At 36.5% G+C, this 22,765-nt stretch overlaps 1 protein-coding gene across 18 annotated transcripts in view; it reads left to right on the forward strand.

The window, feature by feature from the left end:
• The window catches only part of DIAPH3 (diaphanous related formin 3), a 508,438-nt gene that overhangs the window by 269,730 nt on the left and 215,943 nt on the right, over window positions 1-22,765 (forward strand). For all 18 annotated transcript variants that reach the window (XR_012010017.1, XR_012010015.1, XR_012010016.1 and 15 more), the window contains one exon: window positions 12,909-13,148. Coding sequence is in view for 14 of the 18 variants with exons in the window: in XM_072782860.1 (XP_072638961.1) it covers window positions 12,909-13,148 (240 nt within the window). In the remaining 4 variants the exon portion in view is untranslated. The remainder of the gene's footprint in view (window positions 1-12,908; window positions 13,149-22,765) is intronic.

Below are 22,765 nucleotides of genomic sequence, written 5' to 3' on the forward strand. Positions count from 1 at the left end.
TATATATTCTTATTACTTTGAGTGGCTAATAATTTGTGTTTGAGTGCCAAAGGTTTGTTTGTTTGTTTTACCATGCTGTACTCTAGATACTTTTGTACTCTTATAAATATTCTTGAGCTTTGTTTTCGGAGGCAGTTAAGTTACTTGCCAACACTCTTGATACTTAACATGGCTTATATTTAAGTTTTGTTCCGTGGAATTAGAGGAGCCATCAGTCTAGAGCTGATTTAACCCCAAGATTGAGGCAATACTATTCTGAGTATTCAACTCAATGTCCCATGAATTTTGAAGTTTTCCCATTTTGGCTGATTAGAACAAGTACTCTTCTTACCCTGTTTGAGAATCAGGCATAGTGGCCTCTAGTGTTTTTAGCTGATGGTTTTCTCACATGCATGTGCAGGTCAGCACCAGAGCTAAAAACATATGGGGAACCTCTCGAGATCTCCAGAGCTTTCTCTCTGTGCTGCTCTTTCTGGTACTCTGTCCCAAGAACTCCAGTTGCTTTGGCATTATCAGACTCCTCCCTGCCTCTCCTTAATTCATGGAGACTCCGTGACTCCACCTGACTTCCTTCTCCCTGTGCTGCACTTTGGAAATTCTTTCCAAAGAAGTGAATTGGCATGGTCACAGTCCTCATCTTTTTTTCCCCTTTTTCAGGCACCACTGTCCCATACTGTCTGGTGTCTATCATCTAAAAACTATTGCTTCACTCAGGGTGGTAAGTCTAGTCCCTGTTTTCCCATCTTTGGCCAGAAAAGGAATTTCCCTTTGGAATTGAAAATGGTTTCTAAAATTATTATAATTTGTAAGATGATGGAGTACCTATTTCTTGAAACCCGTAGTTGACTATTCCCTTCCTTATTTACCATGTTGCAGTCCTATTTATTTACTGTCCCCATCACAGATTTGCCTTTACTCTGGCAGTTCCAGCTGCCTCAGCCCAAATGCCACTTCATCATGGAAGGACACATCCTAATGATGTCCCGCATCATTCTCTATCTCCTGTACCCTACTTAGTCATAGCACTTGTCTTTATCTTAAAGGATCTTGTCTATTTGTTTCTCTTTTTTGCTTCCTTTCTCTGCTTACTTAGAGTACTCTGCATTTGGACCAGGTACTTCCTTGTCATCTTATTTTTAATGTGTTTCCAAGGCCAAAAACTGTGTTTGGCACATAATAAATATTTGACACATAAATAAACAAGTAATTGTATCTGACTCCAAAAGGAGGCACTACCATTTCATAGATGAGGCAACTTGTTCACTCAACCAGTAACTATTTCTGCTCAGCTGTGCACTCATTCTTTTCTGACACTAAAAGATAATATTCCCATTTCTTGTGGTGGCCACTGCTCTTGTGTTTCTCTTTGCTGTAGGCACTCACTGTACCTGAAGTTGTTTTTAGTAGTGGTTTCGGTATGCTTCATTACTGGAGCAATTTATTTTTAATATTTAAAGATTAACTTTGAGTTAATAATAGGTACATTCAAGTAGGAGCTGAAATTATTGAACTTGAAATTAAGTTCTTAGAAATTTGGGATTTTAAATCTTCTAAATAGACAACTAAAAAGTGGAGCATTTAAGCCTATAATAGGAAATCTGGTTTCTTTGTTGCTTTTTGGTATGGAAACATGATGCTTTCTAGTCAGACCCTCTATGTAGTATTGAAATTTTATGACACAATCTGCTTAATTTGTTTCATTTGCAAAAACAAAACAAAACATCATTACAGTCACATACTAATTACTAGCCATACATCATTCATTTGAAATAAAGCCTAAAGCATTTTGTGGTTATAAGCAAAAAAGGTCTCTTATGATTCATCACTTTGCAAGCAACATTGTTTTAAGGTTGCTTTTTTAGATCCAAGTATCGTCTAGTGCCTGGGAAGCATTTTCTGTATTCTGCAAATCTCATTATCTAGGTTTTCATGTTCTCTTCTTGAGCCTGTTTTGGAAATAATGGAAAGGAGAAGCTGGACTCAAGGAACTAAGTTACTATAGAGCCAGGCAGTTGCATCAAACTTGTGGCTCAAGGTGCAGTTGTGGCTATTGGCTGCTTTCTGTCTCATTCGTGAGGCCTTCAGAAAAGGTCTTAAAGTGCATTTTTAATAAAATTGTGGGAATACTACAATATTCTACTCAATGAACTGATCCCACTAATGCAAAGGTGAAAGTTTGATGAAAATATATTATATTAAAAAATATATATATATATATTATATATGTACTATTTAGGTAGACTTCAAGTATCTCCCCATAAACTGCTTATTAGTTACAAAGGAAAAGTACAGTAACTTTACATTGGAAGAACTGGCGAGCATCACTTTAACCAAGTGTGTGTGTGTGTGAGTGTGTGTGTGTAAGATAGAGAATATGATAAAACAAATGGGGCAAAATAGAAATAGCCAGTTAATGTAGATAAAGTCTCTTTTTTTTGGTGTTATTAAAACTGAAATTATAAGTTTTTAAAATTCCATTTACAGTAACATAAAAACATAAAACACTTAGGAGTAAATTCACAAAATCTGTATAAACCACTAACAAAGATAAAAGTAGCAAAATATGCAAATCATCTGTTATAAGGCAGTAGACAACCAGTAGAAAAAAGCTGCAAGCCTTGAGAGAAGAAACTAATCCTAACTTCATGAATGCCCAGCTTTTAGTCTGGTGAAAGTTTTACAGTTAATAGAATGGAGAGCTGGAGTTTAAACAGAAGCTGTGTTTTTCTCCAGATCTGGGATTTCACTTGCAAAGACTTTATATGGATATTATGAGTATGTTCAAAGAACTAAAGGAAATTATCTTCAAGAAATTAAAAAAAAACACACACACACACAAAACAATATGGTCTTAATTGAGAAATCTCTGCAGGAAAATGAAAACTATAAAAATTTACCATATGGAAATTCTCAAACTGAAGTTTAATAACTGAATTGAAATATTTAGTGTGTAGGTTTAATAGTAATTGGAGATAGCAGAAGAATCAGTGAATTTAAAGGTAGCTCTATGGAGGTTATTTTATCTTAAAAGTGTAGCTAAGGGATCCCTGGGTGGCGCAGCGGTTTGGCGCCTGCCTTTGGCCCGGGGCGCGATCCTGGAGACCCGGGATCGAATCCCACGTCGGGCTCCCGGTGCATGGAGCCTGCTTCTCCCTCTGCCTATGTCCCTGCCTCTCTCTCTCTCTGTAACTGTCATAAATAAATAAAAATGTTCAAAAAAAATTAAAAAAAAAGTGTAGCTAAGAGAATATTGTGTAAAAAATGAACAGAACCTTAGATTTTGCTGGATAAATACTGGTCATTCCAAAACACCTATAATTGGTGTCCCCAAAGTTGAAGAGAGTGAGATTGTGGCTCCCAAAATATTTGAAGAAATAATGCCTAAGAAATTCCAAATTGAGTAAGAAATAGAAATTTAAGGCTCAAGGAGCTCAGCATATTCCAACCAGGGTAATATAAAGGAAAAGACACCTTGGTACATCCTAGTCAAACTGCTAAAAGCCAGAGATAAAGAAAAAAATTATGAATGTAACTTGGTGCTAGGTAAGGGTTGATTGAGAGATTGCATAGGGAAAACGAGAGATTTTGCCGACTTTGTAGAAATAATGGAAAGCAGAAGTCAACAGAGGGGCGCGTATTTAAACTGTTGAAACAATAATAAGAAAAACCCCTGTAAACTCAAAATTCTCTCTTTAGGAGATACGCTTCCCAAAAGAGGATATTTTAGAATAAAGACATTTTTAGTGAACTGAAAATGTTAGCTTAGTATGTGGCTATCAGACCTGCCCTACCAGAAATGCTAAAGCTTGGGGCACCTGGGTGGTGCAGTGGTTGAGCATCTGCCTTTGGCTCAGTTCGTGATCCCAGGGTTCTGGGATCGAGTCCCACATCAGGTTCCTCACAGGGAACCTGCTTCTCCCTCTGCCTGTGTCTCTGCCTCTCTCTGTGTCTCATGAATGAATAAATAAAATCTTAAAGAAAATGCTAAAAAGGTTATCCTTCAAGCCAAAGGGAAATGATACCAGAAAGAAGCTCAGATCCACAAAAAGTAATAAAGAGCACCTGAAATAGTAAGTTGTTTTCCCTTCTCATAAATTACTTAAAAGAAAACTGATAATTAAAAAAAATTACTGCAGGATGGGGTTTATAATGTACATAGAAGTAAAAGGTGAGATAATTGCACAAATGATAGGGGTGCAAGTGAAATTTTGCAGCTAAAACATTACACATCTGAAATGAATCACATGGTGTGAAATGGAGGAAGGCTGAGGCAGGAAAAGCAAAGCATGTACAGGTGTCATATTTTGACTTAATAGTAACTCTAAGTAGACTGATACGTAGGGATGCATTTTACTAGTCCTAGAGCAGCCAGAAAAAATAAAATGAAAAGAGACAGGACTCAGAAGCCAGTAGAAGTAAAATGGAATGCTAAAAATTGCTTGATTACATCTCTCTTATCTTTTTCCCGCTTTTGTAGTTGAAAAGCAGAAGGGACAAACGGAAAATAGCAACAATAAGAAAAGTAGCCTAGCTATGTATATTTCAGAGAATATATACTTCAAGGCAAAGCATATTATAAGAAATAGTGATATTACACAATGATAGAAGGAGTCATTTAGTAGGAATAATTGTCTTCAATATATAAGCTCCTAATAACAGCATCAAAATTCGTCAAGCACAAACTGGCTGAATTAAGTGGAGAAATAGATAACTCCCTAATCTTCACCTTTAATGTCCCTTTTTCAGTAAATTCTAGAAAAAATATTTAGAAAATATATCCCCTCCAATAAATTAAATATATAGAAAATCAAGACCATTCTATGAACTGTCTTGTTCTAGTGTTTGGGGCTTCCTCAGAACAACCGCAGAATATGCATTCTTCTCAAATAGACATGGAACCTTCACCAAAGTAGGCCATATGTGAATGTAAAATATATCTCAGTAATTTTCAGAAGATTGAAATCTTAGTGAGTAGGTTTCCTGTTAAAACTAAATTGGACAATAAATAATAATGGAACATCTCTGTTTGGATATCGCATAATGTGGTTTTTAATTATTTGTAGGTCAAAGAGAAAGCTATTTTGAACTGAATGTGAACACTGAAAAACAAAATCAAATTCTTAAATTACTGATATCAGGAAACAAAGAATTTCAGTACAGAAAATTAGACTTGAACATCTATGCAAAAGTTAACAAAATATTTTTACATCAAATATTTCAGGGCATAAAGAGAGTATGTCATGACCAAGTGGTAGAAGATTGACTTAGCATTTAAAAATTAATGTAGTTAACCATATTACCAGAAAAAAAGGGGGCAAAAATCGCATTATCTAAGTAGATGCAAAATAACAAGTATTCAGAATTTTAATTTATGATAAACAAAAGTTCTTAGCAACAAGAAACAGGACAAGCTTCTTCAACCTGATAAAGGACATCTACGGAAAACCTGTAACTCTCCTCATAACTGATGGTGAAAGATTAAATGATTTGACACTTTTGACTGGAATCCAGGCAAGATTATCTATTCTTACACTGTGCATTGGAAATGAGGAAGTATCAACCATATTTTGAGTGACCCAATTGTTATGAATCCCTTATGGATTCACATAAAGCAATGTGCTTAAAGTTACCAGTGAATTTAATAAGATCACAGAATAGTCAGTATACCCGAATAAGTTGTAATTTTCTCTAGAAGCCATGGCATATTGGAAGCCAAAATAAACATAGTACTATTTACTCCAGTGTCCAAAAACTTAAAATACTTATGAAAAAAATTTCACCAAAACCTGCTAATTTTCTGCAATGAAAACCGTAAGATATTTCTGAGAGAAATTAAAGAAATTGTAAATGGGAAATTAGGCATGCTCATCGAGTGGAAGGCTCAGTATTGTTAAGATTTCATTTTTCCCTCAAATGATCTTAGATTTCTAATATGATACACGTTCCCAATCAAAATCCCAGTGGGTTTTATTATAGTAATTGACAGGAAATTACAAAAAAAAAAAAAACAAAAAAAACCTTATGACATGCAAAGGACCTAGAGGAGTTAAAATGAGTCTTGAAAAAAGCACAGGCTTGGAAGATATAGACAACTGATGTGATAATCAAGACAGTAACATTTTGGCTTAAAAATACACAAATTTTTTCTAGAAAGTTTAGAAGTAAATCTGCAAAGATACCATCAACTGATTTTCAACAGAGACTTCAAGGCTAGCGAGTGGGGAAAGGATCTTTTATTTATCTAACTGTACTGCACTGCTTGGATATCTTACGAACTGAAATGAATCTCAAGTCTTGCATCATACCACACAGAATAATTAATGAGGAATGGAATATAGATCTGACATGCAAAGATAAAATATAAAATACCTATCAAGTGGTATAAACCACAGCAAAGCAGTTTAACAGTTTCTTATAAAGTACACATTCATATTCTATTTTTTAGATACTTAATTAAAATGAGAAGATTCATACAAGAATATTCATAATGTCCTGTATGAGTTTCCACAGGCCTCCATAACAAATGCCCACAACTGTGGTGGTTTAAAACAACAAATTTATTCTCTCACATTTCTGGAGACCAGAAATCCTAAATCGAGGTGTTGGCAGGTTGGTTCCTTCTGGAGGCTTTGAGGAAGAATCTGTTCCCTGCCTCTCTTCTCACTTGTGGTAGCTGCTCACAGTCACGACTTTGTTTCCTAGCTTGTAGGATTACTCCTCCTCCCTTGCATTGCCTTCTCTTGTGTGTTTCTCTCGTCCTTTGCTTTTTTTTTTTTAATTAAAATGACGTCAGTCACTTAATTTAGAGTTCCCTAAATCCAGCTTGATCTCATGTGGAGATCCCTAATTCCATCAGCAAAGATCTTATTTCCAAATAGAGTCACATTCACAGGTACCTGGGATTAGAACTTGACATATCATCTATCCAGTTCCCTGTTTAACCCAACTCCTATGTAGCCCCAGACTAGAAAACAAGAGTCCCTCAACATGGTATATTTTGGGTATATTTTTACAATGAAATATTGCTCATTAATAAAAACGAATAAAGTACTGCATCACACTACATGTATATGAATCTCAAAGTCCTTTTGTTCAGTGAAAGAAGTCAGACACAAGAAGTGTTTACTGAAAGTTTCATTAATATAAATTTGAAGAACAGGCAAAACTTAGTTATTGTGATAGAAATCAAAACATTGGTTTCCTATGATAGGGTGGGGATTGTCTGGAAGCAGACATGAATGAATTTAAGACACCAGAATGGTTCTGGGTTTTATGCCAGCTTTTTAATTCATCAGATATGAAACTTCTGTGTTAAGAGTATTTGCTAAGACTGCCAAATTAAATAAGAAGTCTCTTGCCTCTCTAGCTTTCCCACTTACAGATCCTAAGCATTGACAGAACTCATTTGGACCTCCTGTGAAATCCTTAGTGGTCTGGAATTGATAAGTACTTGTAAACAAAGATAAAGCAATATCTGATGGCTATAACTAATTTTCTATTTCTTGACTAGCTAGAGGAATATACATTTTATCCTTTTAATATTTTTTGTATAATTCTTGGCTTTGCTCCTACAAAAAAAAAAAAACTGTAAGAAAACATACCATATGTACTTTGCTGTGATGTGGTTTTTAAAAAATAATTTTAGCTTCAGAGCTTTAATATCATAAGGGCACATTTATTAAAACTCTTTTTTTGTATTCGGAGCACTACCCAGACATAAGGTACTTAAAGAGCTATGTTTTGATGCATTTCTCTCTCTCTTTTTTTTTTAAGATTTTATTTATTTTGAAAGAGAGACCAAGTGAGTGAGTGGGATGAGGGGCAGAGGGAGAAAAATCTCAAGCAGACTCCCCACTGAGCACAGAGCCCTACATGGGGCTCTATCTCAGGACCCTGAGATCATGACCTGAGCTGCAATCAAGAGTGGATCCTCAACCAACTGAGCCACCCAGGCACCCCTTTGGATGAATCTCTTGAAAATGAAATGAACTGTCCTTTTTTCCTGAGGATTCGGGAAATCTTGAAGAAAATAGTGGCCAGCTAACAGTAAAGGATGGATATATTTTTATGTATAGTTCAGCTTAAGAAATCTAGTTAAAAACTTTTTTCTAAGAGTCTTAATTCTGCTAATAGATGTGCATTGCTTTCTTAGATGTCACATTCCTCCCTCAACCCTTCCTCATTTTCTCTTGGACAATGATGCCTTTGTTTTTTCACATTCTGCTTGCTTATGGCACCTCTCCCACAGAGAACGGAAGAATTAGCTAATGAGGAAATATGAGTGGAGAGTGCAGTGTGAGCGGACAACAAACACGAATCTGGAAAATACTAAAAATTCAGCACAACAGGAGGTAGTTGGGAAAGGAATGGAGTCTGAAGTAGTAGCAGGCAGTGCTCACAGCAGGGTCATCTCTATAGTGTTTTGTCTTATAACTATTTTGGTGCAATTAAAGTCCATTCCTACTCCTGGGAAAAAGTAAGGGTAGTTTGAGGATCCGATGGTTTTTAAGTTGTGATTATTTATTTCCACACTGTTGCTCAGAGTGGCATGCACACATGATTGGCAGCAAGTTAGCTCGAGGGCCGTGTCCTACTGGCATGTGACCTCAAAAGAGTCCTTTAATCTTTGTGAAACACTATTGTGTTATTCCCCCCCCTGTTTTTTTCTAAGATTTTATTTATTTATGAGAGACTCACAGAGAAAGGCAGAGACACAGGAAGAGGGAGGAGAAGCAGGCTCTATGCAGGGAGCCCAATGCGGGACTCGATCCGAGGACTCTGGGATCATGCCCGGAGCTAAAGGCAGACACTCAACTGCTGAGCCACACAGGCACCCCTATTGTGTTATTCCTGATACATGTACAAAGTATATGAAGTAAAGGTTTAGAGCAGCCAGTTAAGACTGAAGTGAATGGCTTTTCAATCAGTTGGTTACTTGTAGTGTTAACTAAGTAAATGGTTAAAATAGTTTTAAAATGACTTTAGGGAAGGATAGCAAAGATACAGAGCATGTACTAAAATTTCTTTTGAGGTAAGCCTATGCAAGTCTGCAGGCAAGAAGGTGGGGAGGACACAAAAGGTTTTAAATAAGCTGGTTTCGGGGATCCCTGGGTGGCTCAGCGGTTTGGCGCCTGCCTTTGGCCCAGGGTACGGTCCTGGAGTCCTGGGATCGAGTCCCGCGTTGGGCTCCTGGCATGGAGCCTGCTTCCCCCTCCTCCTGTGTCTCTGCCTCTCTCTCTCTCTCTGTGTCTATCATAAATAAATAAACAAATCTTTTAAAATAAATAAATAAGCTGGTTTCTGAATATCTCTTATCTATAAAAGAAGTAATGAGGACTAGATTTGGCATTAAACATAGTTGGTATAAAAATGCCTAATTCTATTTTCTCCCCAGTAAGTCAATGGATAACATTAAAACTATATGTGAAAAACATAATCGTAATAAGGTGATGGAAGTTGACATCTTCCTGAGGACGTTTTCTACTTTTTACCCTTTAAGATAGATGGAAAGACTCAGATGATCCAAGGGTGGCAGTCATGACTTAGATGACTCACAGCTCTGAGAGGGCACTGAGTCAGTACCTGTTGGCTCATTATTCTCTAAAGGTCTTTCATTTCATCTCTTTTCTGACAACACTCATGTTGCCAGCAACACAAGACTATAAAGATTACCCTTGGAGTTCTGTATATTGCTTGTGGTTTGATTTTCACCAGCTACTCTTTTAAAGGTGTTCTCATTGTGACATGGGACATCTGTGGTCATGGGGTGGGGAGATTGCAGGAACCCTGCCCTCTGCTTTCAAACAATGAAATACTTGTAATCCAAGTATTTTCACTGTATTTTTCATGCCTTTAGATTGATCTTCAGATTACAACTCCTTATTGTCAGAGTTTGGTGATGTGAGTTTATATTACGAAGACTCTAACAATTGGAAGTCTACCTCTGTGAAAGCAGAATTCTGATTTCTTCTAGAATTCTAATTATTATCTCTCACCATTAAACTTTTATAACTCATTCTCCTCCTCTTCCTCCTTTTTGGTGACTTTCTGTTACCTTTGAGAGTATTGAGCACTACAGTGCTCCATTTCTGCATCCAGCCTCGCTTGTGGCAGAAAAATGAGAGGTTCCTTAGCAAGCAAACAAAATGCAAATCTTGTGTTAACACATCATGTGAAGTGACAAAGAAACATCCTTCAGGAATTTAAAGAAAAATTTTTTTTTTCTAATTTATAAACCTTTTTCCTTTGATCCTATATGAAGAGAGACTTTGATTTGATTAATGACAAAAAGGACCCTGTGATTATCATAGGTCCCAAGATCTAGATCTTAGAAGGTTAGTGTTCTTTCAGGGCTTTGTTTTGTTTTTAAATAACAGGGACAGATTTCCTGGAGGATCAGAGTCGGGCCATTCAGTGGTGGACTCGAGACTATAATGAGCTCCAGGTTATTTCTCAGGTTCTTTTTCAGCTCAGTGATTCTGTTCACTAAAATAAATGTATTTCATGTTAGTCAGAATACTGTTTGAAATTTGGAAGGAAAAACAATATGAAAAGGACATCTAATTTTAAAAGATGTTGCTCAAAGATGTGTTTTTTAGGATTCCTTTCCTGACTTTGCTTTGTAAGGCATTTTCATGAACTCGGAGCATTTTGTTCTGCATTACATCATATACTTACTCTATCTTTTCAAGGTACCTGTCCCCAGTGCCAGGTACACTCATTACTCATATAAATCTAGGTTATATTTTTCTAGGAAAATTAATTACTTTATACTGGCTACATATGGTTAGCTTGTCAGCAGGAAGGCTTTAACATATTTTGGGGCAGTATAATATAGCATTTAAGCAAAGTTTTTTTCTCTTTGTGCGTAAGGTAGTACGTTAATATAGATTAAAATTAACATATTTCATAATACAAATATTTTCCTGGAATGCTTCCAAGTTTACTGCAAAGTAACAAAGTATCATGAATTGAGGGCACAGATTGAAACTATGCCATGGGTGCATCATATACCTTTTGAATGGCCATAACCATGTGTACTTAAGTGATTACTCATGTGGCTTACTATTCTAAAGGATATAGTAAATGTAATAGAGCATGATACAGAATTGACCCAGGATAATATGAATACCATTTGCAACATTTAAGGATAAAAACATAGGGAATTTGGCCCATTGGGAACATTTAAGACACCTGAAATAACCTTGTGAGACATAATCACTGCTTAACTTTACTTCATGTCCTGGAAAAACAGGTCCAAACAGAAGGATTCATGCCCAGTAAGAATTGGTATTCTAATAGGGCTTCATTTTATCTTTCTAACATTTTGTATTTATTCCATGAAGCCATTATTTTTGCTTTGTTTTTAAATCTTTGTCGAGCCTACAGTCTTTCTACTTTCTTGTAGGAAGAGAAAAAAGCTTCCTCTACACAGGCATATTGGAAGACATTCCTCGAACTGTGGGACTTTTAAGATACTTAAAAGTCTTTGTAAAGAGAAGTCATTACAATAGTCAAACTCTTAGCATCTTGGCCATGTACACTTAAACATTTAATCGGTCAAGTAGCTGGGAAGAATACTAAATGTGAATTAGCTATTTATATGATTTACTAAAAAACTTTTCAGTCACTGTGTGGATTCGGTCCATCTGAAGATGTTCTCTGAGGTATCTGTGGAGAGCTAATCCCTTATTGCTCAGTCCTGGTTAGACGGGGATGCTGGGCTGTACCATTACATGGAGCAGTGTCCTTTTGAATCGAATAAATTCAGGCTTTGGTCTATTTCATTTTAAATAACAGTCATTATATTATGAACAGATAGTCTTGTGCCTCCTGAACAGAAATCCTGTAAGCTTCATGTGAAGCTGTTGTTCTTTAATTTTTTCCTTTAGGTTCTGTGACTGATGGAACTAGTCCCTATTTTAACCCTATGGTGTCTGTCAGTATCTTCTTTTCCCCCCCTGAACTTGCTTCACACTGCTTTTGATATTTATAATAGTTGTTGAAGTTCAGTAGTTTTACTGTTACTGCCTCATCAAGGTGCTTCACCTCTCAAATCCCTTAGTGTATTTGGCCAAGGAATTCATAGCTTAAATGCTCTCTGTCTCCAGCCTTTAGTTAAATGGCTCTTCTCTTCCCTTGTGATAGAACTGGAGGGAGTAAGCTCCAGACAAGAACTTGCTGACCCTCTAGCCTTTTTGTTCTTTTTAAAGATTTCAACTCCCGTCCCCCGCCCCATTCCCAACAAGGAGTCCCAAACAGGGTTAATTTGGCATAGGATGGACCTGGAGCTTTGCATGGCTTCTGTCTTTGGCTATGCCCACATCCCCTCACACCGACTCTGCTAATCCAGTGTGTGTCAGGAGTCATTCGACTTCGTGTGTTTCTCAAGAAAGTCAATTTAGTACAAATTGGGACCTATTTACTTTCCCTCCATCTAACACATACTGTTAGTCAGTGGGGCTTCTGAGGACAGCCGTTGCTATTTGAAGAAAACAAACTCTCTTTAGACCTTTCAGAATGTTTTAAACATGACCCAACAGTTTCAATATTGAACAAAAATTAATGATAGAAATGCTTGGTGATTTGTGGCCTCTGTACCCTGTTACTTTTTTACAATGTGGTTTCTGTTAAGAAATTATATGCACTTTATTACTCTAACATTGTCCTTTAATTAAAGCTTGCTTTTCATGGGGGCATCTAAATTGTTAATTTTTTCTTTGAGGACTGACTCTTGATTGCTTACAAAAACAAGCAGGGCTTTTCTCTCTCCCTGCTATCAGTTTGAAGGGACATATTGCTTCCTCGGCACTGTCATACCAATAAATCATCCCAGATTACTTGCAGTTGTACAGTACTAAAGTATACCATGCATTTTAAAGGAAATCTGCTATTTTCTTTTCAATCAGATGAGCAATGTGAAGAGACTACGGCCACGGCTCAGTGCTATTCTCTTTAAGCTTCAGTTTGAAGAGCAGGTGAACAACATCAAACCTGACATCATGGCTGTCAGTACTGCCTGCGAGGAGATAAAGAAGAGCAAAAGCTTCAGCAAGTTGCTGGAACTTGTATTGCTAATGGGAAACTACATGAATGCTGGCTCCCGGAATGCTCAAACCTTCGGATTTAACCTTAGCTCTCTCTGTAAAGTGAGTTTGTTTTTTAAAAACACATATTTACCTGACCACTTATTCTGAAATGTCAGCCCTGATTACATTATTTAAATATTTTTATTTTGATGTGCTCATTATCAAGAACTTGAACTAAACCAGGAACCCAAACCCAGAGTGAACTGAGCTAATTTACTCAACCTCTGAGCTAAATCCAAATACTAATTTTCTCTGATCTGCAAATCCAACTGAAGGATTTTGTTTAATAACAGAATTATGTTGTAAACCTATGCTTTCCCAAACTAATGAAATGGAACATCAAAATATTATTTAAATCTAAAATTCAATTCAGGCCCCTGCAAATGATGGTATATATGTATTGAGAGTTGCTTAGGATTGCCACTACGATTTTTACCTTTAACTCTTTGAATATTTCTTTGCTGCTTTTTTTTTTTCCACAAGCTGTCTAAAGGGAGAAAAGAATGAGACTGCTTTATATAAAGGGAAAATTGTTTTATTAGGAATAAACATGCCTCAGATGTCATTGATGATTTTGAAAAGTTTCTATCTAAATATAATTTTAAAGGATGTGAAAATTGAGTAAGTTTAGAGATTTGGTTTTTTCCTCCTGGGTTCTTCTACAGGTTAAATGTCCTTACAGCAAATATATTCACTGTTTTATGTAACAGAGTTCTTTCCTCAGAAGTGGGCCATGGTAATAGCGCTTTATTGATCTGCTTACAACAAATTCTTCTCCGTTACACATCACAAGAAAAGCTTTCTTTTGTTCTTGACCTGCTAACATCTATTCTACCTGATTAAGGAGTTTGATGACTGGTTTTCCCTGCTATCCAGAAATTTCACTTCATGCCACTTCGCTTGTACAAAAGACCGATGTTCGTATGAACCTGTTTCTAAACTGAAATCTGAAGAGGATTGCTTCTCTGCTTTACACCATTTGGCTTATGAAAGTTTTCATGGCAACCCTATAACTTTGGGTAGCAGGAGAAATTTGATTGCTATTGCCAGTTAGATAGGGAAGGTGAGAAACAAGTCCAGTTTAAGCCGAAGGTTTGCTCTCAGTGCTTTCATGACTTACCTTGTATAATTTTCCCGACCTATGCTGCGTCTTGGTATCAACACCTTGTGAATTTGCTCTACTCCATCTCCATCTTTGTATTTTCCTATCATTTTCTGAGTCTGATAGATCAGTTAAGATTCCTAGCATGGAGGATGCAAATCCTAATACATGTGTTGAAGACTTTGCACACTTAAAGAGTGCTTACTTATTCCTGCACCAGATGCTTGACCTCATCATCTCATTGAGTGGATGCAATTATCATGTGGCATACAGGGACCCCTGTTTTTCCACTTGTAAACCATTATGATTAAAATTTTTAATAGTACAATATACAAAAAGTTATGGCAACAGAGTTGAGAGAGAAAGGCTAACTCAGTTACAGGAAGAACGTTAAGCATTGAGAAGAGGAATAGGAATTTAGAGCTGGATCTGCAAGTATGAGTGGATGTTCCTGAGAGGCAAAGCCATTCTAGGCTACAGCCATCAGTTTGCATAAAGGAACATATCGTGGCATACATGAGTACACCAAATGATCAGAAGCCTAGACGGGAGAGGAGTGGAGAAAATGGAAATGAAATAGTAAATTGGTCTAGATTGAAAAACATCTCCAGTGGCATGCCTTATGGTGAAGATTTAGTTAGTCCCTTTATTTCAAGAGCTGTCTCATAGCAATGTAATTCTAATAGCAGTATGGAAAGGAGTAAGCTGCACTGTCCAGTACCGTTACCATTAGCCACGTGTGGCTGTTTACATTTAAATTAATTAAAATTTAAATAAAATTAGGAAATACTTTGGTCACCCTTGCCACATTTCAAGTGACTAAGTGTCCATATGTGTTGGCAGTGTAAATATAGGACATTTCCAAAACTGTAGAATATTCTGGATAGTGCTGGGTGAGAAGGTTATGCTTGGGAGAGACTCGGTGACTGGCTGATGTGTAGTGAGTGACCCAGGAACTCAAGCTGAGAACATAGATGGGGAAATAATGAGGGGGGAATGAGAGAAAAAAGGGAAGCATCAAAGATAACTCCTTGTTGCTGACATGTTTGAAGTGGTTGCTCCAAAGGGATTGATTTCATGCTGTTTTTAGTGTTTCCTACCCCTGGTTTACCTCAGTGTCTTAAAGGGAATCTGATGGAAGCTGCCTTCATTATTTAGCAAATATTACAGAACAGTGTGTGTCTATTATGTACTTGAGATGATGGAAATGCAATTAGGGTAGCAGTGAAAGGGTTTGGGATAGGATGGGAGAGGGGGTGAAGGGGAGTGGTGTATACATTTGAGGAACATCTAGGGAACTGTCAGAATATAGTGATAATGAACAAGGAGGTGGAAGGGCAAGGAGGCAAGTACAACTGCCAGAATCAGGCTTTCCCTGAACAGGGAAGCAAAGGAAGAAAAACAAGATGAAGAGCGAAGTCAGGGAGAAGTTTACATCTGCAAATCAACTGGAGTTTGTTTCTTAGTATTAAGTGTCTATTCCTCTTTAGAGCTTACATCTCAGAACTCCAGTCAGCTCACAGAGAGTTGACCATATGCCCTCCCTCATGCCTTCCTTACAGAGGAGCTGTGACAAGAGATTAGGTCTGATCCATGAGGTTGAATAGCCTGATACAGTGCCGGATGCATAGTAAATACTCAGTAAATCGCTGTTGTGTGAATGGCAATGCAACAGACAAAAAGGACACAAAGTTGTGCCTCTTAGTTATGCAGTTGAAAGTAGGCATCCTCTCATACTGATGGACGGTGGCTAATGCACAGTAAGTTACAAATGTAATAATGCTGCTATTACTTTAGTTAATCTGTAGACCACTTGGTCTGTCTCCAGATAAGAGTCGACTGTATTTTCAGGCAATGATACCAGATATTTTGATCATCCCTATTAGAAGTCTTCTGTTGTGCAAGAAACAAAATAAATACTACAACTTTTTATTTTTTATTAGCCTACATGTCAAGTTGAAAGCATATATTGAACAAGATGATATCTCATCATGTTTGTTATCTGAAGTAGCAGCTTGATCTTTGACAATTGTGATTGAATTTTCACACTGAGTATAAAGCATTTGGTTTGATGATAAGCCCCCATAAAAGGAATTCCATATTTATTTGACAGTAGAAAGACAGGGTAATATTTTAATCTGGTAAAACATGCTGGGTAATTATATGTCATCTAATATTCTACATTCAAAATCTTTACTTTTAAATACCCCTTATAAATTTAGGTCTGGTACAAAAAGTATATGAAAATTTGTATTACATTGTTAATTTTGCATCGTTTAAAAATAGTTATGTGAATCATGAAGTCTGTATACATTATTAATTTTAGGGGCTATACTACATCTTTGTATACATTTATAATTGAGGTAACTAAATGCAGTAACTGAGTTCAGAGGGAAAAGGTTTGTGCTCTCTTTTTTTTCCCTAAAGATTTGATGTGGTCTATGATAAATATAAAAGTAAAATATGGGACATAAGATAAACATGAGTAAGAAGCTATTAAGATATAAAAAATTGGGGCAGGCCAGGTGGCTCAGCGGTTTGCGCTGCCTTTAGTCCAGGGCCTGATCCTGGAGACCCAGAATTGAGACCCAGAATCGGGCTCCCTGCATGGAGCCGCCTTCTCCCTCTGCCTGTGTCTCTGCCTCCCTCTCTCTCTCTGTGTCTCTCATGAATAGATGAATAAAATCTTAAAAAAAAATAAAAAAATTAAAAATTAAAGTAGGTATTTAGGTTTGAGGCTTAGTGAAGTGCAAACATGGTAATGAAACTTTTCATGAGCTAAAGATGAGATTTCTCTTATTAGCCAAAGCTGAACTTTATAAGAAAATGTATTGTTGTAAGAGAAAAATAAGATGTTGAGCCTATGGTCTTTAATACAGTAAATGAAAGCAGCAGTTACATTAGAATCTTTCTTTTAGAGCTATCTCCTCCGCCCCTCCCTCTTTTCTTTCCCTACAAGTATGAACAGAGCCTCTTAGGGCCTGACACTCCAAGAGAACCCTCAGGGTAAGATACAGATGTACTTTTCAGGTACATAATGCTATTCCTAGTTTAAGTAAAATGGTGTAAGTACCTTGCTTTCTTATGGCTTGACCATTTAAAAGTATAAACCTTAGAATATATAAAAGAGTGGATGGACTTCTTATCATTCATGAAGTCCTCCAAAGATATTGCTAGACTTTAAATAATAACTGGATAATATGCAGTTGGAGATTATATTCTCTTTTTTCAGGACCTGCTATTGATTAAATGCAAATCCATTTCCTTAGAAATTCAGGCAGTAAATGGTAAGTGATTGCCTGACCAAAATGCCCACCTAGAAAAAATGCATATGTGGTTGCGTTGAAGTTAATTTTCTTAGAGAACCTGTTGGTAGGGCAAAGATCTTTTTTCTTCAAGTAGATCAGTAGTCCAGCAAAAGAGTGAGTTGACCCAATCATCAAAGTTTAACACCATATTAAAGTATATGAGAGGATTTTAACTTGTGAGTTTAAAAAGCAGATGTTATTAATCCCTACACTATGGCTATAACATGTGTTTAATATTTCTTAATGCCTAATGATAGGTAATTTTGAATAGCAAATTATCCTGATCAATACAACTGGATGATGTAGCTGTAAAATGTAAGTCTTTGTTCTAAGTAATTAAATAAACTATATCTGGAGAGTAGATAGAGATTTTGGAAGAGTTTACGAATTGCAATAATTTTGTCAGTGTTTATGCTGTTTTGGGGGAAAATTGCAGAAACAAGTAATTATTGATTCCATTATAAGTGTATCAATATTATCATTTTGTAGGAGACTTTTCTGTTCTCCATGGTGGTCGACCACACAGTGAGTTCTTCTCAAAGATGAAGTCATCCAAAGATATGTAGTAATGGGAGTGTGGAGGGCTTAGAAGTTAGGTATTAAAAGGGTAGGCGGTTGGAGGCAAGATTTGTTTTTGCTTGATTTTGATTTTTTGTCTGTTCATTTAGGTGCATGAAATTTTTATCTGATCTCCTATAGATTCTCTTTACAAGTGCAGCCTAACCAAAAGTAGAATAAAGCTGACCAAAGCTGTGATGGAGAAGATTTTTATATTTATTCTTTCTTTATTTTTTAAAGATTTACTTATTTATTTGTGAGAGAAAGGGGGCTTGAGCAAGTGAGGGGAGAAGCAGAGGGAGAGAGAGTCCTGAAGCAGGCTCCCCACTGAACATGGAGCACAACTGGGGTTCTGTCCCATGTCCCAGCTCTGAGATCATGACCTGAGTCGAAATCAAGAGCTGGCTGCTTTACTGACTGAGCCACCCAAGTGCCCCTGGAGAAGATTTTTTTAAGGAAAAAACTCCCCAAAGCAAAACTGTTTAATTTCCTTTTTTTGTATAATGCCCCTACCAACTCCAGTGAGTGATTTCTTGAAATTATGAAAAGCTTTTCTTTGTAGTACGGTGATTCTCAATCTCTACAGTACCTTTAAGAAATACTGATGTGTCAGCTCCACATTGAATCAATTACTTCAGCATATATGGATATGGATGTTTAGTGGCTTTTTAAAGGTCCCCGAGGTAATTTTAGTGCCCAAACCGAACTGAGAATCACTGTTTTCTGCCCTACTTCATATCCCAGAATGGAAAATCCCTGATTGGTGGTGTGGAACCAGCCAACAAGCAAACATACAAAAGCAAAACCCAACCAACATAGGAACAAAAACAAAAAAGAACCAGCTCCACGTCACTTAAGGATGAGTGGTGAAAATATTTCAAAAAACTGCCTTTTTTTTTTTTTTTTCCATGTCAAGCTGAGCACTACTCTGAAAGTGAAGAAAAGGAGTGAGTGGAGTGTGAATCTCAGGCACCCAGCGGAACTGAAATAAGTTGATGGCCAGTGTCCTGAGTTATTTTGCAGGGCTCTATCTTGTATAGGTAGAATTTCACTCATTATAAAAAGCAGGAGACAAATACCTCTGCCTGTCACCTGTTATAGTCATACAGGGTAATACTGTGAAGCTTTTGTGAAATTTTGCTTCTGATATATCACCTTTTCCCTCGCTCTATGAAGTTATTTTAAAGAAAGACCTCTGCCAAACAAATCCATTGTTCCATCTGCATTGTGTTTTAGAAGGATTTTAGAGAGGTTTTTATTCTTTATCAGATTGGCAAAATCACACCAGTGAATTTTGGCACCCTTTGAAAGTAAAGCAGTTTTTGGCCAAAGACTTGCAGATAACAAATGCCATTCTTATTTTACATCTAGCGAATTAAGTCATTGAAATATTGACTTCCAAAGTAATGTGAAACTATTTCGGATTCTTAACCCCTTTGATTCATTCATTAACACAATTAATCTGTAGCATTTTTCAATAAATATTTGATTTTACTAAGTAATGTTTTTTGATAAATTTTACATTTTTTTTCAGTTGCTATTAAGCATTGTAACTTGGAATTATTCTTTTACTAGGATTAGGGTGGCTTTGCTCATAAACAGCAAATACGCTGTTTGCTGTCATCTCACCATTCTCATGAAGAGCAAAGCTAATCCATCAAAATTCCTTTATCCCAAACACAGAGCCTCAGCATTGTCCTTAACACTCTACTTGTAGACAGCTACTATCCATTAGAGGTAGCACCCAAGATGAATCTTACCAACCATCTCTGTTTTAGTTCAGTCTCCTATTTTTATACATTTTAAAAATGAAAAATCAAAAGTTGAATAATATGCTCCATTCCTGATACTCTAGGAACTTATTGTTTACCTCTTCTTTGTCAAGGATCTGCATTGTACTTACGTTTTTGGTATAGAGGCAAAACGTGCACCATTATTGTATCTATAGTTATAGTTAGTGGCATTTGTGAACATTTGTTCTTAGATGGCAGATGTGAGGGAGTACGATGATAAAAATGGGTGCACACCCAAGGCAAAGACATTACAAGAAAGGAAATTATTGGTTAATATCTCTCATAAACATAGATGCAAAAATTCTTAGCAAAAGGTTATAAGCCAAAACTAATGATGTATAAAAAAAATTACATGCCACAGCCAAGTGGGACAGGTACAAGAGGCTAAACATTTGAAAATCAATTAACAGAATTCATTACACCCACAGGCTAAAGAAGAAAAACCATTTGATCATATCAGTATATGTAGAAAATGCATTTGATAAAAGCCAACTTCCATTCATGTAAAACACTTAAACTAGAAATATAGGGGGGACTTCCTCAAATTTATAAGAATAGCTATAAAAACTACAGTTCCCATTATACCTAATGTAAGAAACTGAATGTTTACGTCTTTGGGAACAAGGAAAGGCTATCCCTGCTCACCATTCTTATTCAACGTTGTATTGGAAGTCTTAGCTAATACAGTAATACAAGAAAATTGAACAAAAGGTATTTAGATTGAGAAGGAATAAATAAAAGTGTCTTTGTTCATAAGTAAAATGATTGCCTATATAGAAAATCACCCCAAATTGACCAAAAAGAAAAAAAGAAAGTAAAATACTTCCTGGAACTAATAAGTGATTATAGCAAAGTTTCAGGATATGCCATAGACATAAAAAATTTAATTACTTTTCAAATACCAGCATTGAACAATTGGAACTTGAAAGTAAAAACAGTATCACTTATGTTAGTACACAAAAGAGTAACACTAAAATACATACAAGATTCATATGAGAAAGACTATAGAACTTTGATGAAAGAAATCAATAAAGATCTAATAAGGAAATAGATATCCATGTTAAGGGAAAAGAATATTCGATATTAAGATGTCTCTTCTTCCAACTTAATATGTAGATTCAATGCAATCCAAATCATAATCCCAGTAAATTATTTTGTGAATATTGTTGAGCTGATTCTAAAGGTTATATGGATATGTAAAAGACCCATAATAGCCAACCCAACACTGAAGAACAGAGTTGGAGGACTAAACTACTGGACTTGAAGACTACAGTAGTCAAAACATTGTTGTATTGATTTAAAACATAGATCAATGGAACAAAATAGAGTGCTCAGAAAAAGCTCCATATAGTCAAATCTTTAACAAAGAAACAAAGGCAATTCAGTGGAGGAATAATACTCTCTTGAAGAAATGGTGCTGGAACAATTGCACATAAACATGCAAGAGAAAATGTGTGTACATATAGGCCTCATGCCTTTCTTAAGAATTCACTCAAAATAGAGGCTTAAATGTAAAAATGCAAAACTCTACAACTTCTAAAAGAGAAGAGAAAATATAGGTGACTTTGGGTTTGGCAGTGACTTTTTAGATAGGATACCAAAAGCATGAACCTTGAAAGATAAATATTGCCAGGTTGGATTTCATTAAAATTAAAAATTTCTGCTCTGCAAAAAACACTTTTAAGATAGAAGACAAACCACAGACCCGGAGAAAATCTTTGCTAATACCTAACTGATAAAGGACTTGTATCCAAAATATACAGATAATTCTTAAAACTCAACAAGGAAGTGGTCAAAAGACTTAACCAGACACATCACCAAAGAAGATTTACAAATGGCAGTAAATATATGAACAGATAACCAGCATCATATGTCAGTAGAGAATTGCAAGCTAAAATAATGTGACAGCACTACACACCTAAGAGAAGGGCCAAAATCTGAAACACTGGTAAGACCAAATCCTGGCAAAGATGTGGTACAATAGAAACTGTCATTAATTACTGAAGAGAACGCAAAATGGTACATTCTACATTGGAAAATTGTTAGGCAGTTGTCAAGTTAGATACAGGTTTTTTGTTTGTTTGTTTGTTTGTTTTTTTAAGATTTATTTTAGAGAGCACGAGCAGGAGGCGCAGGGGGGGAGAGAGAGTCAAGTAGACTCCATACCCTGACACAGGGCTCGACTTAATGACTCTATGATCACTACCTGAGCTGAAACCAAGAATCAGATACTTAACTGACTTCACTACCCAGGTGCCTCATGTTAAACATATATTTAACAGAGGATTCAGTGATCACACTCTTACACTTACTCAAAGAAGTTGAAAACCTGCACAAAAGGGCAGCCCTGGTGGTGCAGCGGTTTAGCGCCGCCTGCAGCCCAGGGTGTGATCCTGGAGACCCAGGATCCAGTCCCACGTCGGGCTCCCTGCATGGAGCCTGCTTCTCCCTCTGCCTGTGTCTCTGCCTCTCTCTCTGTGTCTCTATGAATGGATAAGTAAAATCTTCTAAAGAAAACCTGAACAAAAATATTTATAGCAGCTTTATTTGTAATTGCCAAACTATGGAAACAACCAGGATGTCCTTCGGTTAGGTGAATGAGTAAACTGTGATGCCTCCATACAATAGACTATTATTCAATAATAAATGATCTCCCAAGCCTAGAAAAGACTTGAAGGAAGTAATATGCATTACTTAAATGCATATTAAGTAAAAGAAGTCAACTTGAAAAGCCTGCATACTGGAAGCCATACATATATGCTTTTTGGAAAAGAGAAAATTAGATAGTAAGCTGTGTTAGGAAGGCAAGAAGAAAGAGATGAATAGATTGAGTGCAGGAAATTTAGGGGGGAGGGAGGACGTATTCTGCATGACAGGGTAATGGTAGATACATGATATTATGCATTCTTTATATGC

Source organism: Canis lupus, chromosome 17, assembly GCF_048164855.1.
Source record: "Canis lupus baileyi chromosome 17, mCanLup2.hap1, whole genome shotgun sequence".
NCBI lineage: Eukaryota > Metazoa > Chordata > Mammalia > Carnivora > Canidae > Canis > Canis lupus.